Source organism: Somniosus microcephalus, chromosome 16 (genome assembly GCF_052327205.1).
Source record: "Somniosus microcephalus isolate GS21.2 chromosome 16, FLI_Smic_1.0, whole genome shotgun sequence".
Classification (NCBI taxonomy): Eukaryota; Metazoa; Chordata; class Chondrichthyes; order Squaliformes; family Somniosidae; genus Somniosus; species Somniosus microcephalus.
The window spans coordinates 43421153-43435945 of record NC_141002.1 but is presented as its reverse complement, the minus strand read 5'-3'; the positions used below and the strand labels follow the sequence as shown (position 1 = coordinate 43435945).

The 14793-nt window shown below is 42.6% G+C and overlaps 1 protein-coding gene across 5 annotated transcripts in view; it reads right to left on the bottom strand.

Annotated features, from left to right (window-relative positions):
• The window catches only part of LOC147106110 (ELKS/Rab6-interacting/CAST family member 1-like), a 1260296-nt gene that overhangs the window by 1007457 nt on the left and 238046 nt on the right, over positions 1-14793 (bottom strand). For all 5 annotated transcript variants that reach the window (XM_086008889.1, XM_086008886.1, XM_086008887.1 and 2 more), the window contains one exon: positions 10341-10478. In XM_086008889.1, the coding sequence (XP_085865015.1) occupies positions 10341-10478 (138 nt within the window). The remainder of the gene's footprint in view (positions 1-10340; positions 10479-14793) is intronic.

Here is a 14793-nt window from a genome sequence, read left to right as displayed (position 1 = left end):
GTAATCCAGAAGTTTTCTATAGGCATATAAATAGCAAAAGGGTAGTAAGAGGAGGGGTGGAGCCGATTAGGGACCAAAAAGGGGACCTATGCATGCAGGCAGAAGGTATGGCTAAGGTACTAAACGAGTACTTTGCCTCTGTCTTCACCAAGGAAAAGGATGCTGCCATAGACATAGTAAAGGAAGAGGTAGTAGAGATACTTGATAGGATAAAAATTGATAAAGAGGAGGTATTAGAAAGGCTGGCTGCACTTAAAGTAGATAAATCATTAGGAGCAGATGGGATGCATCCTAAGATGCTGAGGGAATTGAGGGAGGAAATCACGGAGGTACTGGCCATAATATTCCAATCCTCCATAGATACAGGGGTGGTGCTGGAGGACTGGAGAATTGCAAATGTTACACCCTTGTTCAAAAAGGGTGTAAAGATAAACCCAGCAACTACTGGCCAGTCAGTTTGACCTCGGTAGTGGGGAAGCTTTTAGAAACAGTAATCAGGGACAAAATGAAGAGTCACCTGAACAAGTGTGGATTAATTAAGGAAAGCCAGCACGGATTTGTTAAAGGCAAATTGTGTTTAACTAACTTGATTGAGTTCATTAATGAGGTAACAGAGAGGACTGATGAGGGTAATGCAGTTGACATAGTGTACATGGATTTCAAAAAGGCGTTCAACAAAGTGCCACATAATAGGCTTGCCGGCAAAGTTGAAGCCAATGGAATAAAAGGTTCAGTGGCAGTGTTGGGATCGACAGAAAACAACAGGCAGAGACTTTTGTTTAAACTAAGGCAAAACGTGTCTTACTTTAATCACTCACCACGAGGTCTGAAGGCTCAGCCCCGTGCAGGGGCTATGACGTCATCTCGCCGCTGACGTCATGACGTCATCACGCTACCGACGCTCTTAAAGGGACCCTGCACCGATAACCCAACCCAGCATGTACAGATCACAACATTGCTATACATAGTGAATTGTGTTAATGTCCCTATGTGGTCTCCGCCACAGCAGCATGGATATGGAGTTGGCTAAGTGATAGGAAACAGAGAGTAGTGGTGAACGGTTGATTTTCAGGCTGGAGGAAGGTATATTGTGGTGTTCCCCAGGGGTCGGTTCTAGGACCACTGCTTTTCTTGATATATATTACAGTAAACTCTTTCGTATCCGGCACCTACGGGACCGGGATGGTGCCGGTTGATTAAAAATTCCAGATAACGGAGAGGTATACCTACCAAGGTACAAGAGCCCCGTTACACAGCCACAGGTGCAGGAACCCCGGTTACACGGCCACAAGTGCTGGAGCCCCGGTTACACGGCCACAGGTACAGGAGCCCCGGTTACACAGCCACAAGTGCTGGAGCCCCGGTTACACGGCCACAAGTGGAATACAATACTGGAAAGTGTGAGGTTATGCACTTTGGCAGGAAAAATCATAGAGCAAGTTATTATCTTAATGGCAAGAAACTGGAAAGTACTGTAGTACAAAGGGATCTGGGGGTCCTGGTGCACGAAACTCAAAAAGTTAGTACGCAGGTGCAGCAAGTGATCAAGAAGGCCAATGGAATGTTGGCTTTTATTGCTAGGGGGATGGAATATAAAAACAGGGAGGTATTGCTGCAGTTGTACAAGGTATTGGTGAGACCGCACCTGGAAAACTGCATACAGTTTTGGTGTCCATACTTAAGAAAAGACATACTTGCTCTCGAGTCAGTACAAAGAAGGTTCACTCGGTTAATCCCGGGGATGAGGGGGTGGTCATATGAGGAGAGGTTGAGTAGATTGGGACTCTACTCATTGGAGTTCAGAAGAATGAGAGGTGATCTTATTGAAACATATAAGATTGTGAAGAGGCTTGATCGGGTGGATGCGGTGAGGATGCTCCCAATGAAGGGTGAAACTAGAACTAGGGGGCATAATCTTAGAATAAGGGGCTGCTCTTTCAAAACTGAGATGAGGAGAAACTTCTTCACTCAGAGGGTGGTAGGTTTGTGGAATTTGCTGCCCCAGAAAGCTGTGGAAGCTACATCATTAAATAAATTTAAAACAGAAATAGATAGTTTCCTAGAAGTAAAGGGAATTAAGGGTTACGGGGAGCGGGCAGGAAATTGGACATGAGTCTAGGTTCGGAATGGTCATGGCCCTGTGGGTAGTGGAGTGGGCCCAGGGGCCGTGTAGCCTGGTTCTGCTCCTACTGTGTTCTAATTCTGTGTTAGATTTCAGGAGATGGTTTTATTCCTGTTCCTGGCTGGGGTGGAGATCGCCTTTACAGAAGGTAAGTACTGTAGAAAATATAGGGACAGTGATATCTCCTGGAAGAATTTCGATCGCCTAGATGGGTCGGAGAGGAATTTCCCAGATTTTTTTCTCCCAAATTGGCCATTGGGTCTTTATCTGTTTTTTCGCCTCTCCCGGGAGATCACATGGGTTCGGGTGGATGCAGAGTGATAGCAGATTTGAGGTTGGATCAGATCAGCCATGATCTTATTGAATGGTGGAGCAGGCTCGAGGGGCCGATTGGCCTACTCCTGCTCCTATTTCTTATGTTCTTATGTTCTTAAGTGCTGGAGCCCCGGTTACACAGCCACAGGTACAGGAGCCCCGGTTACACAGCCACAGGTACAGGAGCCCCGGTTACACAGCCACAGGTACAGGAGCCCCGGTTACACAGCCACAGGTACTGGAGCCCCGGTTACACAGCCACAGGTACTGGAGCCCCGGTTACACGGCCACAAGTGCTGGAGCCCCGGTTACACAGCCACAGGTACAGGAGCCCCGGTTACACAGCCACAGGAGCCCCGGTTACACAGCCACAGGTACAGGAGCCCCGGTTACACAGCCACAGATCCAGGAGCCCCGGTTACATGGCCACTTGTGCAGGAGCCTTGGTTACACGGCCACATATGCAGGAGTCCCGGTTACACGGCCACAGGTACAGGGGACCCGGTTACACAACCAGAGGTGCAGGAGCCATGGTTACACGGCAAAAGGTACAGGGGCAGAAAACACTGGTGGGAGTCATTTATAAGCTCCCTAATAGTAGCTATACCGTTGGACAGAGTATTAATCATCAAATAATAGGAGCTAGTAACAAAAGGTAATGGAATAATTGTGGGGGACTTTAGACTTCATGTAGACTGGGCAAATCAAATTGGCAAAGATAGTCTGGAGGACGAGTTCATTGAATGCATTCGAGACAGTTTCCTAGAACAATGCATCGTGGATGCCTTTGTTGCCTCTAGACTTGACTTTTCCAACTCACTCCTGGCTGGCCTCCCACGTTCTACCCTGCATAAAATTGAGGTCATCCAAAACTCAGCTGCCTGTGTCCTAACTTGCATCAACTCCCGTTCACCCATCACCCCTGTAAATCGCTGACCTACATTGGCTCCCAGTTAAGCAACGTGTCGATTTTCAAATCTCTCCTTGGCCTCGCCCCTCCCCAACCCTGTCATCTCCTCCAGCCCCCCACCCCCGATATATCTGCGCTCCTCTAATTCTGGCCTCTTGGGCATTCCGAATTTTAAATCGCTCAACCATTGTTAGCTGTACCTTCAGCTGCCTAGGCCCTAAGCTCTGCAATTCCCCCCAAACCTTTCTGCCTCTCTTTCCCCCTTTAAGACGGTCCTTAACACCTACCTCTTTGACCAAGCTTTTGGTCATCTGTCCTAATTTCTCCTTATGTGGCTCGGTGTCAAATTTTTGTTTTAGAACGCTCCTGTGAAGCCTTGGGATATTTTACTACGTTAAAGGTACTATATAAATACAAGTTGTTGTTGTTGTTGTTGTTGCAAACAGCCAGGGAACAGGCTACTTTAGATCTTGTGTTGTGTGATGAGACAGGGTTAATTAGTAATCTTGTAGTAAAGGGTCTTCTGGGGAAGAGTGATCATAATATGATAGAATTTCACATTGGGTTTGAGTGTGAAATACTTGATATCGAAACTAGAATTTTAAACTTGAGTAAAGCCAATTACATGAGGATGAGTTGGCTAAGGTAGATTGGGAATTAGATTAAAGGGTGTGACAATGGCAAACATTTAAAGAAATATTCCAAAATTCTCAACGAATATACATTCCATTGATCCATCCGTCGCTAACTAAAGAAGTCAAGGATAGTATTAGATTAAAAGAAGAGCCTTATAATGTTGCAAAGAATAGTAGTAAGCTTGGGAGAGCTTTAGAAACCAGCAAAGGATGACAAAAACATTGATAAAAAGGGAGAAAATAGAATGACTAAATTAACAAGAAATAGAAAAAAAATTGTCAGAGATTCTACAAGTATGTAAAAAGGAAGAGAGTAGCAAAAGTAAGCATTGGTCCCTTAGAGGCTGAGACAAGAGAAATGATTATGGGAATCAGGAAATGGCAGAGACTTAAAAAAAATATTTTGTATCTGTCTTCACAGTAGAAGACACAAATAGCATACCAAGAGAGTGAGGAACTTAAAGTAATTAATATCAGTAGAGAAAAAGTACTCGAGAAACAAATGGGACTAAAAGCCGACAAATCCCCTGGACTTGATCGCCTATATCCTAGGGTTCTAAAAGAGGTAGTTGCAGAGCTAGTGGATGCACTGGTTGCAATCTTCACAAATTCCCTAGATTCTAGAACGGTCCCAGGGGATTGGAAGGTAGCAAATGTAACCACGCTATTCAACAAAGGAAGGAGAGAGAAAACAGGGAACTGCAGGCCAGTTAGCCTGATATCAGTTGTCGGGAAATGCTGGAATCCATTATTAAGGAAGTGGTAACAGGACATTTAGAAAATCATAATCTGATTAGGCAGAGTCAACATGATTTTATGAAAGGGAAATAGTGTTTAATAAATTTATTAGAGTTTTTTTTAAACTAGCAGGGTAGATAAAGGGGAACCAGTGGATGTAGTATATTTGGATTCTAAAAAGGTATGCGATAAGGTGCCACATAAAAGGTTGTTACGCAATATAAGGGCTCATAGGGTTGGGGGGTTGTATATTAGCATAAATAAAAATTGGTTAACTGACAGAAAACAAAAGTAGGGATAAACAGGTCATTTTCAGGTTGGCAGGCTGTAACTAGTGGGGTGCCACAAGGATCTGTGCTTGGGCCTCAGCTATTTACAATTTATATTGATGCCTTAGATGAATGGACTGAGTGTAATGTATCCAAGTTTGCTGAAGATACAAAGCTAGGTGGGAAAGTAATCGGTGAGGAGGACACAAAGCATCTGCAAAGGGATATAGACAGATTAAGCGAGCGGGCAATAAGGTGGCAGATGGAGTATAATGTGGGGAAATGTGAGGTTATTCACTTTGGTATGAAGAATAGAAAAACTGAATATTTTTTTAAATAGTGAGAAACAATTAAATGTCAGTGTTCAGATAGATTTAGGTGTCCTCGCACAAGAAGAAACAGAGTTAGCATGCAGGTACAGCAAGCAATTAGGAAGGCAAATGGCATGTTGTACTCCAACCTCCTAGCAATAAAAGGCCAATAGGAAGGAAGTCTTGCTACAATTGTACAGGGCTTTAGTGAGACCACCTGGAGGGAGGCTAGATAAGCATATGAGGGAGAAGGCAATAGAGGGTTATGCTAATAGATGAGGAAAAACAGAAGGAGGCTCGAGTGCAGCATAAATGCCAGCATGGACTGGTTGGGCCAAATGGCTTGATTCTGTGCCGTATATCCTGGCCTGTTTCTGTGCTGTATATCCTATGTAATTCTATGTACTGTGCACAATTTTGGTCTCCATATGTGAGGAAGGATATCCTTACCTTAGAGGCGGTGCAATGAAGGTTCACTGGATTGATTCCTGGGATGAGAGGGTTGTCCTATGAGGAGAGATTGAGCTTATACTCTCCGGAGTTTAGAAGAATGAGAGGTGATCTCCTTGAAACATAAAAGATTCTGAGGGGGAGTAACAGGGTAGATGCTGAGAGGTTGTTTCCCCTGGCTGGAGAGTTGAGAACGAGGGGGCATAGTCTCAGGATAAGTGGTCAGCCATTTAAGATTGAGAGGAGGAGGAATTTCTTCATTCAGAGAGTTGTGAATCTTTGGAATTCTCTACCCCAAAGGGCTGTGGATGCTGTGTTGTTGAATATATTCAACGCTGAGACAGATAAGATTTTTGGACACTAGGGGAATCAAGGGATATGGCGATCGGGTGGGAAAGTGGAGTTGAGGTCGAAGATCAGCCATGATCTTATTGAATGGCGGAGCAGGCTCGAGTGGTCATATAGCCTACTCCTGCTCATTCTTAAGTTATGTTCTCCCACGGCTCCCTCATGGTGCAACATCCTTCCCAGCTCTCCTACACTCTTGTGTCCCTCCTGAATGGTTCCATTCCCCATGACTCCCAAATCTGAGGACCACCCTCTGAACACAGCCAACCCACAGCATCCCCTAACACCTCTTTATTACTACATGCTGTTCCTATAACCTACCTCTGTAATCTTAAGGTGAAGCAGGGCTAGGGGGCAAGGGATAATTGGATCACGTCATACATTTGTGATGAAGTTGCCATTTTAAGTCATAAATTCTGTGTTTAATTATATATATAAGTATGATTTTATATTACTAGTAGATCTCTCACTACATTGCTCATGGAGAGTCAAAGGAGTTGCTGTTTTATGAGGATAAACACAGAAACATAGAAGATAGGAGATAGGAGCAGGAGTAGGCCATTCGGCCCTTCGAGCCTGCTCCGCCATTCAATGAGATCATGGCTGATCATCCAAATTCAGTACCCTGTCCCTGCCTTCTCCCCATATCCCTTGATCCCTTTAGCCTCAAGAAATATATCCAACTCTTTCTTGAATATATTTAATGAACTGGCCTCCACCGCCCTCTGTGGCAGAGAATTCCACAGGTTCACCACTCTCTGGGTGAAGAAATTCCTCCTCATTTCAGTCCTAAATGGCTTACCCCTTATCCTTAGACTATGACCCCTGGTTCTGGACTCCCCGGACATCAGAAACATCCTTTCTGCATCTAGTCTGTCCAGACCTGACAGAATTTTATAGGTTTCGATGAGATCCCCTCTCAATTGTCTAAACTCCAGTGAGTATAAGCCCAATTGACACAATCTCTCCTCGTACGTTTATCCTGTCATCCCAGGTATCAGTCTGGTGAATCTTCGCTGCACTCCCTCCATGGCAAGAACGTCCTTCCTCAGGTAAGGCGACCAAAACTGCACACAATACTCAAGGTGCGGTCTCACCAAGGCCCTGTACAACTGCAGCAAGACATCCTTGTTCTTGTACTCGAACCCTCTTGCTACGAAGGCCAACATACCATTTGCCTTCTTAACTGCCTGCTGCACCTGCATGCTTACCTTCAGCGACTGGTGCACAAGGACACCCAGGTCTCGTTGCACTTCCCCTTCTCCCAATCTATTGCCGTTCAGATAATAATCTGCCTTCCTGTTTTTGCCACCAAAGAGGATAACCTCACATTTATCCACATTATAGTGCATTTGCCATGTTTCTGCCCAATCACCCAACCTGTCCAAATCGTACTGGAGTTTCACAACATCCTCCTCACAGCTTACCCTCCCACCCAGCTTTGTGTCGTCTGCAAATTTGGAGATATTACATCCAATTCCCTCGTCCAGATCATTAATATATATTGTGAACAGCTGGGGTCCTAGGACCGATCCTTGCGGTACCCCACTAGTCACTGCCTGCCACTCGGAAAACGACCCGTTTATTCCAACTCTTTGCTTTCTGTCCGCCAACCAGTTCTCTATCCAAGTCAATACCTTGCCCCCAATCCCATGTGCCTTAATTTTGCACGCTAATCTCTTATGCGGGACCTTATCGAAAGCCTTCTGAAAGTCCAAATACACCACATCCACTGGTTCTCCCTTATCTATTTTACCAGTTACATCCTCAAAAAATTCCAGTAGATTAGTCAAGCATGATTTACCTTTTGTAAATCCATGTTGACTTTGTCCGATCCTGCCACTGCCTTCCAAGTGCTCTGCTGTTACATCTTTTATCATAGACTCTAGCATTTTCCCCACTACCGATGTCAGGCTTACCGGTCTATAATTCCCCGCTTTTTCTCTACCACCTTTTTTGAATAGTGGGGTAACATTAGCTACCCTCCAATCCATGGGTACTGTTCCAGAGTCTATCGAGTTCTGGAAGATGACCAGCAATGCATCTACTATTTCTAGGGCCACTTCCTTAAGTACCTTGGGATGTAGACCATCAGGCCCTGGGGATTTATCGGCCTTCAGTCCCATCAATTTTCCTAACACCATTTCTCTACAAATACTGATTTCTTTCAGTTCCTCCCTCTCATTAGACCCTATGTTCCCTGGCATCTCTGGGAGGTTATTTGTGTCTTCCTTTGTGAAGACAGAACCAAAGTATGTATTGTTGGTCTGCCATTTCCTTGTTTCCCCACTATAAATTCCCCTGATTCTGACTGTAAGGGACCTACGCTTGACTTCACCAATCTTTTTCTCTTCACATATCTATAAAAGCTTTTACAGTCAGTTTTTACGTTCCCTGCTAGTTTACTCTCATATTCTATTTTCCCTTTCTTAATTCATCCCTTTGTCCTCCTTTGTTGACTCCTAAACTGCTCCCAATCCTCAGGATTATTGCTTTTTGTAGCCAATTTATATGTGCTCTCCTTGGATCTTATGCTATCCCTAATTTCCCTTGTTAGCCACGGTTGAGTCACCTTTTTTGTTTTATTTTTATGCCAAACTGGGATGAACAAATTCTGTAGCTCATCCATTCGGTCTTTGAATGTTTGCCATTGCCTATCCACTGTCAACCCTTTGAGTGCCATTCCCCAATCAATCCTACCCAACTCGCGCCTCAGACCATCGTAGTTTATGCCAAGTAGGGTATTATATCAGGGTCACAGATTTACATTGACTAAATAAGGCAAATTCCATTTTTTAATTGGCATTCTGGAATTATTATTGCTGCTGTGGGTATGAATTCTACTACACTGTCCATTATTCTATGAAAACTGTAAATGAGTACTTTTAGTTTATATACATTCCTTTATTTATGTATTTCATTTCTGACCCTTAACATTTTTAAAACTTACAAGATCACTGCAAAACGATGTGCAAGATACACCAATTGGATGTTGTTATCTGGTATTTATAACAGTCCTGGGAAGGAGTAATGGGGTTTAGCAGCACTTGGTAAGTTATACTGAAAGTATGTTCATGCCACGTAGGGAATAACATCAGGGTCACCGACTTGGTTGTTGAATAGGCAGCCCCAGATTCAGTATCAAAAAGGACACAAATTGCAGGAACACATCAAGGACACAGTGCCCTGATTTGCTTAACATTGTAATTCACTGGGGACAATAGTGGAGTTTGGTAACACAGGGAAGGGATTCTTTGGTTTGTCATCACTGTAGATGAGAATCGTGGTTTTGGTAGAACTGGGGGTGAAATGTGGCGGTAAGCTCACTGGTGCATTTCATAGGTCAGCAATGAGGGAAGGGTATGGGACTGACAGCACTGAGCAGAGAGGAGGGAAACCTCCCAGCCAAGACCTCCAAGGAAATTTTTAAAAATACACACAAGCCTACACACAAGACAATTTTGATAAATGTAATCATGTTGTTATGATAAGTATTTTTTATTTTGTTTAAAATCTTATTTTGGACATTAGCAGTTTCAGCTACTGAGAAAAAATCAAAGTTGAAGATTTCTTTAAATAATTGAATAACTCAAAATACTTTTTGATCAACAAACCATGATGGGGTAGTTGACATAGGGTTTTTCTGTTATTATACGTTGAGTTTTTCCATTGTGACATGTTGATGTATGGGTTTTCCATTATAAAAGAATGACACAGGAACAAGATTAATTGCACAGGAAGTGCACATCATATGCAAGATTACAGACTTATACATAACTGCACTCCTTTATTCAGATACCTTTTACAGTATCCTTCACAGGTGCTCAACTCCGAAAGTTCTGTCACGAACACTCCACAAGCATTGACAGATACATGACAACAGCATGGGATGACTCTCTTCCTCCAATATTCCATAACTCCCTATGGGAAAATACCTGCCCCTCTCCTTTCTCATGAAGATATATCTAAAAATGGAAACTCATCATTGGCATAAGTCTTCCCACTACTACTCATTGGCACAGCATACCGAAGCAACCATGTCAGTTCTAGAATTGGTCATTACTAAAACAGAGCTGCGAATTTACATTCAAAATATGGTCCCAGTGTTACTACCCAAACATTTATGACTTACCAAACATAGTGCTGCATCAGACCGCATTATAGTGAAGGTTTCCTATGAGCAGGCAGTTTGCTCTATTTTCTTTGAACTTTCACCTGAGCCAAACCACACCGACTACTCACCTTCTCTGCAAGAGCCTCCTCTAGGGTAGTAAGGGCAGTATCTGTATTGGTGGTGTCGGCCTGCAGTGATTTTACACGTTCTTTCAGACTATTCATTTGCCTCTCTTTATCCCGCAGTTGTTCCTGCAGGTTCTCAATCTGCAAGCATAAAAAAAAAGAACTTGGTCAGATTAATGGGGAAAGTAGACACATGTAAGAAATTATTCACTAAATTTCCACCAAATGGAACATAAATTACAGCTGTTATGCGGTGAGGATTTAAAAGAGTTAGGGAATGGGGCTGTGGATAGCTCTTTCAGAGACCTGCCGCAGACACAATGAACTAAGTGGCTTCTTTCCGTGCTGTAAACTTCTATGATTCTGGAAGCAATTTAGACAGCAGTCCTTTCCAAATATTTTTTACTTCACTCGATTTCTTGTATACTCTGTATTGATGAAGACAAAACCTAATCACTTTTATTAATGTTAAAAGGAATATTTCCAGTCCAGTATGTTCTTGTGAGTTACAAGGTTGTCCTCTGGAGTGAAATTTAAAAAGATATTACATACTTGACAACCATATAGTGGCAATACAAAAACGGTGTGCTAAGAATCTGTGCTACAAAGCCAGTTCTGGCAAACCAGACCCGTTATTACAATGATGGCACTTACTTTGTCAATACTTGGGTTAAATATTAAAAATCTAGAGCTTAATTTAATTATGAGCTGTGAACAGTTGAGTGGATGTCATTGTATTACAACACTATCCTTTCACTTTTGAGGCCTGTGCTCAAGTCCAGCGCAGGTTGATGGGATGAAAGTATCATTTTTTCCAATTCTGAGTGTAAAACTAATGCGGCCAATCTCAATCCAGTTCCCATTAAGCATGAGTCAAAGACACAAGCCTGACCACAACTCAACACCAGTGGCACTGAACTGTCACGCAGATGGTTGATGTGGCAAATGGGAAAAGTTATACTGGTGTAGTTGGGAGAAAGTAATTTTATTTATATTGGGATCAAGGAGTAACAGTGGGAGCTTTATTTTGCATTTGATCTGTTATGTAGGTGATAGGGGAGTATCTGATAGAGATATCCATAGCTCAATAAGCACAATCCTCCTAGCTCAAGAAGCACAAACTTATGTCCTTCTATTCATTTCTGGATTGTTTTTGTTTTCAGACTGAATGTTGATAGTCAGGTAAAGTGAGTTGTCAGAGTGACTGAGCCCAAGAGTCTGAAGATGCTGAATCAGCATGCACAGTTCAAGCAATGTTGATTTATATAGGTTTACTTTCAGCTTCCTCGCTCACATTGTTGCACTAAGTAAAGCTTCATAAGCAGTCAACATTTAAATAAATCCCATCCCCAAAAATCAGATAGGTAGACTGAGAAAAGAAACAAAACATGTTATTGATGTTAAAGGCAATAATTATTATACTTTCACAATATGACCCTGGAAAAATGGTGGCTCAACAACAGAGACTCTGCTTCAAACAAAAAAAATCAGGCAACAACCTTGGGAGTAACTAAGCAACAGTGACTATACTTCAAAAGTATATTTATTGGCTGTGAAGCACTTTGGGAAATCTTGCATTTATACAGCGATTCTCATGACTTCAAGTTCTTTTCTTCTTACCGATACACGTTTCCAAAACTCATGGCAACAACAAATACCAAGTTGTAAACAGAAAAAAAGACAAATATGCTGGACCAAGATCACTTAGTTAACAGAGTCCTGAAGTAACTTTTTTTTAGGTCATAGAACAGATGTTTATAGCACAAATGTAGGCCTACTGTGTCTATGCTTGAAAATCCAAAACTTGCTTTATTCTTTCTTCCATGCATAGCTTCATAGGATACAGCATTCCAGAAAAAGGAGTGACCACTTTTATTCTGGAAAGCTAGCATTGCAGTGAAGCATACCTTCAGGGAGATCATCTACATTGATCTCTTCAAGCAATTGAATTGCCTCTGGTTCCAGGCCCAAGTTCCACAATTTTCAAAAAAAAAATCTTCATGGCTTTCTACAAATTCAAATGCTTTGACACCAGCTACTCTTGATGGATGATGCTGTGATGTGTCCAGAATTTGGTAAAGCCATCATCAGCTATTCAAAGTTCCATTAATACCTTTGTTAATCTTAAGAAAACCCCATCTGCAGCAATGTCAGTAACGTTTCCTCTAAGCTGCGCAGCTCTCTGCTGGTCCCACACAGCCCAGGACCAGCATTTTCAATCTTAAATTTTGCGTGCGCAAAACTGTGAATGGGCCATGCACCCCCCAAAAAATTGGGGGAACAATGAATGTCAGTATATTTTTTGTACGGTTAGCTTCGCTTTCCGAACGGAGATTAGGGCGTGCTTGATAACCATGTCTAGGTTTGATTTTTAATGACACAATGTCAATCAATTATTTCTTCATAGTTCAGTCACCAGATAGAGTGTGCGCACACAGCTAATTGATGCTTGTCCTCAATATCACAAGACTCAAATATGCACAGTTGTGGATGTCTGAATACAATTTCGCTCAATGTCACTAATTAGATCTGTAATCAGTCATTCTACTGTGTGACAAGAGAGTTGGATGTCTGAAATTTGCTTTGCAGTTAATGGTTTTCCTGCCATGGGATAGCTGCAATTTCACTCAGCCACATTTACACAAAATCACCTGTGGGTCTGGCTTTTTTGCACAGGCAGTGTTCCAAGTCACTTGATAGGAGGCTAGAGACTAAATCTTGGCTCGTTCAACAAATTTAGTGAAAACTTGTTTCTGCTTTTCAAGTTTATTTTTCAAGGTCTTTGAGAATCTTTTGTCATATGTTACTGCTGAAATGAACATTGAAGATTTGAGAATTTGAAACAGACCTAAACTGTTGTGACAAAGGTGGCACACAGGTTTCCCATTACATTGTACAAAAAATATATAGGCGCATCTCCACTCTTGTAAGAATGAATAATGTTCACAACCATAATTCTTCCATCTCTTAGATTTCTCAACCATCAAAGATTTTTGAATATTCAGGGAATCAAGGGATATGGGGATAGTTCAAGAAAGTGGGGAAGAGGTAGAAGATCAGCCCTGAATGGCGGAGCAGGCTCGAAGGGCCAAATGGCCTACTCCTGCTTCTTAGAAGTGTTCACACAGCAAATCTTGCAGTCAACTGCTATGCCCACTTCTTCAACCAAAAAGATGAGAATGGTAAACATATATTATACCGTCCAATTTTTAACAGGCAAAAAACAAAGCGAAGACATTTTTTTTTAACAATAATAAACTTCAAAAAATGAAAAGACAAGCTACCTACATTTAGAAATATTTATTCAGCATTCCAAGTTTGATGGTGTGTTAAATGTTTGTGCTGAGGCCTTGCTTTATTATTAGAATGCTACCAATGTTATTGCCATTATGATTGTTAAGAACCTAATAACATAAGAAATAGGAGTAGGCCATATGGCACCTCAAGCCTGCTCCACTATTCAATAAGATCATGGCTGATCATCGACCTCAACTCCACTTTCCCGCCCGATCTCCATATCCCTCGATTCCCAGAGAGTCCAAAAATCTATCTATCTCAGCCTTGAATATACTCATAGACTCAGCATTCACAGCCCTTTGGGGCAGAGAATTCCAAAGATTCACAACCCGCTGAGAGAAGAAATTCCTCCTCATCTCAGTCTTAAATGGCCTATTCCTTATCCTGAGACTATGCCCCCTAGTTCTAGACACTCCAGCCAGGGGAAACAACCTCTCAGCATCTACCCTGTCAAGCCCCTTCAGAATTTTGTATGTTTCAATTAGATCACCTCTCATTCTTCTAAACTCCAGGGAGTACAGGCCCATTCTGCACAATCTCTCATCATAGGACAGCCCTCTCATCCCAGGAATCAATCGAGTGAACCTTTGTTGCACCACCTCCAAGGCAAGTACAGGAAACTTTGGTTTATCCAGAGGCTAACTGTCCGGAATGCTCGAGCCACCGGCAAAAATCAGGAGCCGTTTCGTTAGTTTTTTTTTCTTTTTGTTGCTTTTTTTTTGTTGCTTTTTTTTCCCACCAGTCAGGCTCTGCAAGGTCTCGCTGAAGCTGTTGCTAAGCTACAGAGACGCTTGCAAGGTATGGCCGACTGTTTAGAAGCTGTTGCTAAGCAACATGGTTTGTTGCCAGATACGGAGCTCAAAATCTCCGTATGTTTCAACATTAGCGCTGGTTTGTCCGGCAGTTTTGATGGGACGGCAACAGCTCGGTCCCGTCGGTGCCGGATAGCACAAAGTTTCCTGTATATCCTTCCTTAGATAAGGAGACCAAAACTGTGCACAGTACTCCAGGTGTGGTTTCACCAAGACCCTGTACAATTGTAGCAAGACTTCCTTACTCTTATACTCCAACCCCCTTGCAATAAAGGCCAACATGCCATTTGCCTTCCTTATTGCTTGCTGTACCTGCATGCTAGCTTTCTGTGTTTCTTGCACGAGGA